The sequence below is a fragment of the Choloepus didactylus genome, chromosome 13 (genome assembly GCF_015220235.1).
Source record: "Choloepus didactylus isolate mChoDid1 chromosome 13, mChoDid1.pri, whole genome shotgun sequence".
Taxonomy (NCBI): Eukaryota; Metazoa; Chordata; class Mammalia; order Pilosa; family Megalonychidae; genus Choloepus; species Choloepus didactylus.
The window spans coordinates 97,659,707-97,662,027 of record NC_051319.1 but is presented as its reverse complement, the minus strand read 5'-3'; the positions used below and the strand labels follow the sequence as shown (position 1 = coordinate 97,662,027).

At 52.0% G+C, this 2,321-nt stretch overlaps 1 protein-coding gene across 1 annotated transcript; it reads right to left on the bottom strand.

Annotated features, from left to right (window-relative positions):
• Positions 1-292: 292 nt before the first annotated feature.
• On the bottom strand, positions 293-1,682 carry LOC119508043 (keratin, type I cytoskeletal 18). The gene has a single exon (XM_037801472.1). The coding sequence runs from the start codon at positions 1,637-1,639 to the stop codon at positions 344-346; it is 1,296 nt and encodes a 431-aa protein (XP_037657400.1). The 5' UTR covers positions 1,640-1,682; the 3' UTR covers positions 293-343.
• Between the last annotated feature and the right edge of the window lie 639 nt (positions 1,683-2,321).

Below are 2,321 nucleotides of genomic sequence, written 5' to 3'. Positions count from 1 at the left end.
GGGAAAAGTCCCGAGGACCCCTACATAGTTGGAATTTGAAGCCATGGAAGTGGGAATTGAAAGCTGTTCCCAGGATCCACAAATCACAGCATGTAGAAATCCCATGGCAATGCTTGGAATTTTATTAAGAATATGCTTAGTTTAGTAAAGATGCCAATTTTACTTGTAAAAAGAATGTTATCATATTAAAGGGAAGTTTATATATGTTTGAGTGTTACAGAATCTCATCATCCTTGCACCCTTCAGCTTTTTTTTTTTTTTTTTTTTTTTTTTTTTTTTTTTTGAAGATGCAGAAGTTTTTATTGGTCACTGGTTCCCCAGAGGGCACCCTGCTTCTGCTGCCTCAGTGCCTCAGAACTTGGGTGTCGTTGGTCTCAGATACCACTTTGCCGTCCACGATCCTGCGGGTGGTGGTCTTGTGGATGGTTTGCATGGAGTTGCTGCAGCCCAGGGCGTCGCTGAGACTGAAGTCCTCTCCGTCTTCTAGCAGGCGGCGATAGGTGGCAATCTCAGTCTCCAGCTTGACCTTGATGTTCAGCAGGGCCTCGTACTCCTGGGCCTGGCGCTGCCCCTCTGCCCGGGTCTGTGCCAGCTCCGATTCCAGGTGCAGCAGGACCCCGTTGAGCTGCTCCATCTGCAGGGCATAGCGGGCTTCCACCTCCCGCAGGCTGTTCTCCAGGCTGGCTTTCAGATTCCTCATGGAGTCCAGGTCAATTTCCAAGGACTGGACAGTACGTCTCAGCTCCGTGAGTGTCATCTCAGCAGCTCCTATCTCAGCGGACTGAGAGGTGACCACTGTGGTGCTCTCTTCAATCTGCTGAGACCAGTACTTGTCCAGCTCCTCTCGGTTCTTCTGAGCCAACTCGTCATACTGGGCTCGGATGTCTGCCATGATCTTGCTGAGGTCCTGAGACTTGGGGGCATCCACCTCCACGGTCAGCCCAGAGCTGGCAATCTGCGCTTGTAGGCCCTTTACTTCCTCCTCATGGTTCTTCTTCATGAAGAGCAGCTCCTCTTTGAGAGCCTCGATCTCCGTCTCCAGCTGCAGCCGGGTGACGTTGGTGTCATCAATGACCTTGCGGAGCCCATGGATGTCACTCTCCACAGACTGGCGCATGGCCAGCTCCGTCTCGTACTTGACTCTGAAGTCATCTGCAGCCAGCCGGGCATTGTCAATCTGCAGAACGATGCGGGCGTTGTCCACAGAAACCTCAAAGATCTGAGCCCTCAGTTCCTCGATGATCTTGAAGTAGTGGCTCCAGTCCCTGACCTGGGGTCCCTTCTTCTCCAGGTGTTCCCGAATTTTGCCCTCTAGTCTCCGATTCTCAGTCTCCAGGCTCCTCACCCTGTCCAGGTAGGAGGCTAGGCGGTCGTTGAGGGCTTGCATGGTCTCCTTCTCGCCCTGGATGCCCCCCATTCCCGCCAGACCCCCGGCCACCCCGCCGGCCAGGCCCCCGGACCCCCAGCCGCCCCGGGAGCTGGAGGAGCGGGACACGGAGATCCGGGAGCCCGAGCCCCCGGCGCCCGCATAGACGCTGGCCGCGCTGCTGGCCGGCCGGACCCGGTGGCTGGGCAACTGGACCGAGCCCAGGGATCGGTAGTTGGTGGAGAAGGTGGTGGAGCGGGTGGTGAAGCTCATGTTGTCTGGGGAGTGAGGCGAGAGGCCAGGACTCGGGATATGGACGCAGCCCTTCAGCTTTTATTTTTGGCAAGTTTTCTTATGAGGCTTTTATAACAGGGATAGACAAACTAGAACTCATAGGCCAAATCTGGCTGGCAGCCTGTTTTTATAAATAAAGTTTTATTGGAAAACAGCCACTCTCACTCATTTGCATATCACCTATGGCTGCTTTCACTGCCAGGCAGAGTTAATTTGTTGCAAAGATTCCATACAGCCAGCAGAGCCTTACATATTTGCTATCTCGCCCTTTCCAGGAAGTTTGCCAATCTGTGTGACATGCACACATTTTTCACAAAACCTCAAATGTATTATACCGTTTTGAGACGGCACAAAACAAATTTGTGGGCAAAATGCCTTCACAGCCACAGCCTCAGATGATTATCACAAGAGCCGTGGGAAGGAGGCATTGTCATTATTTTTCCCAAGGGTCAGAAAAGACAACCCAGAGTAAGAGAGGGAACCTGATTAGCCCAAGGTCGGAGCCAGTAGGAGTCAGAGCTGATACTCATCATTTTGTCCTTACATTCCATGTCTCTATCTGCCCCATCTGTGAGCTTATGGTATGTATGCTGTAATGCGCAGATTCTCTTAAGGGTAATTTTACTGCAAGTTAATTTTTCTAAACATGTAGCTCCTTAGG

Coding starts and splice junctions, on each gene's coding strand:
- LOC119508043 (XM_037801472.1), bottom strand. CDS start 1,639: ATGAGCTTCACCACCCGCTCCACCACCTTCTCCACCAACTACCGATCC.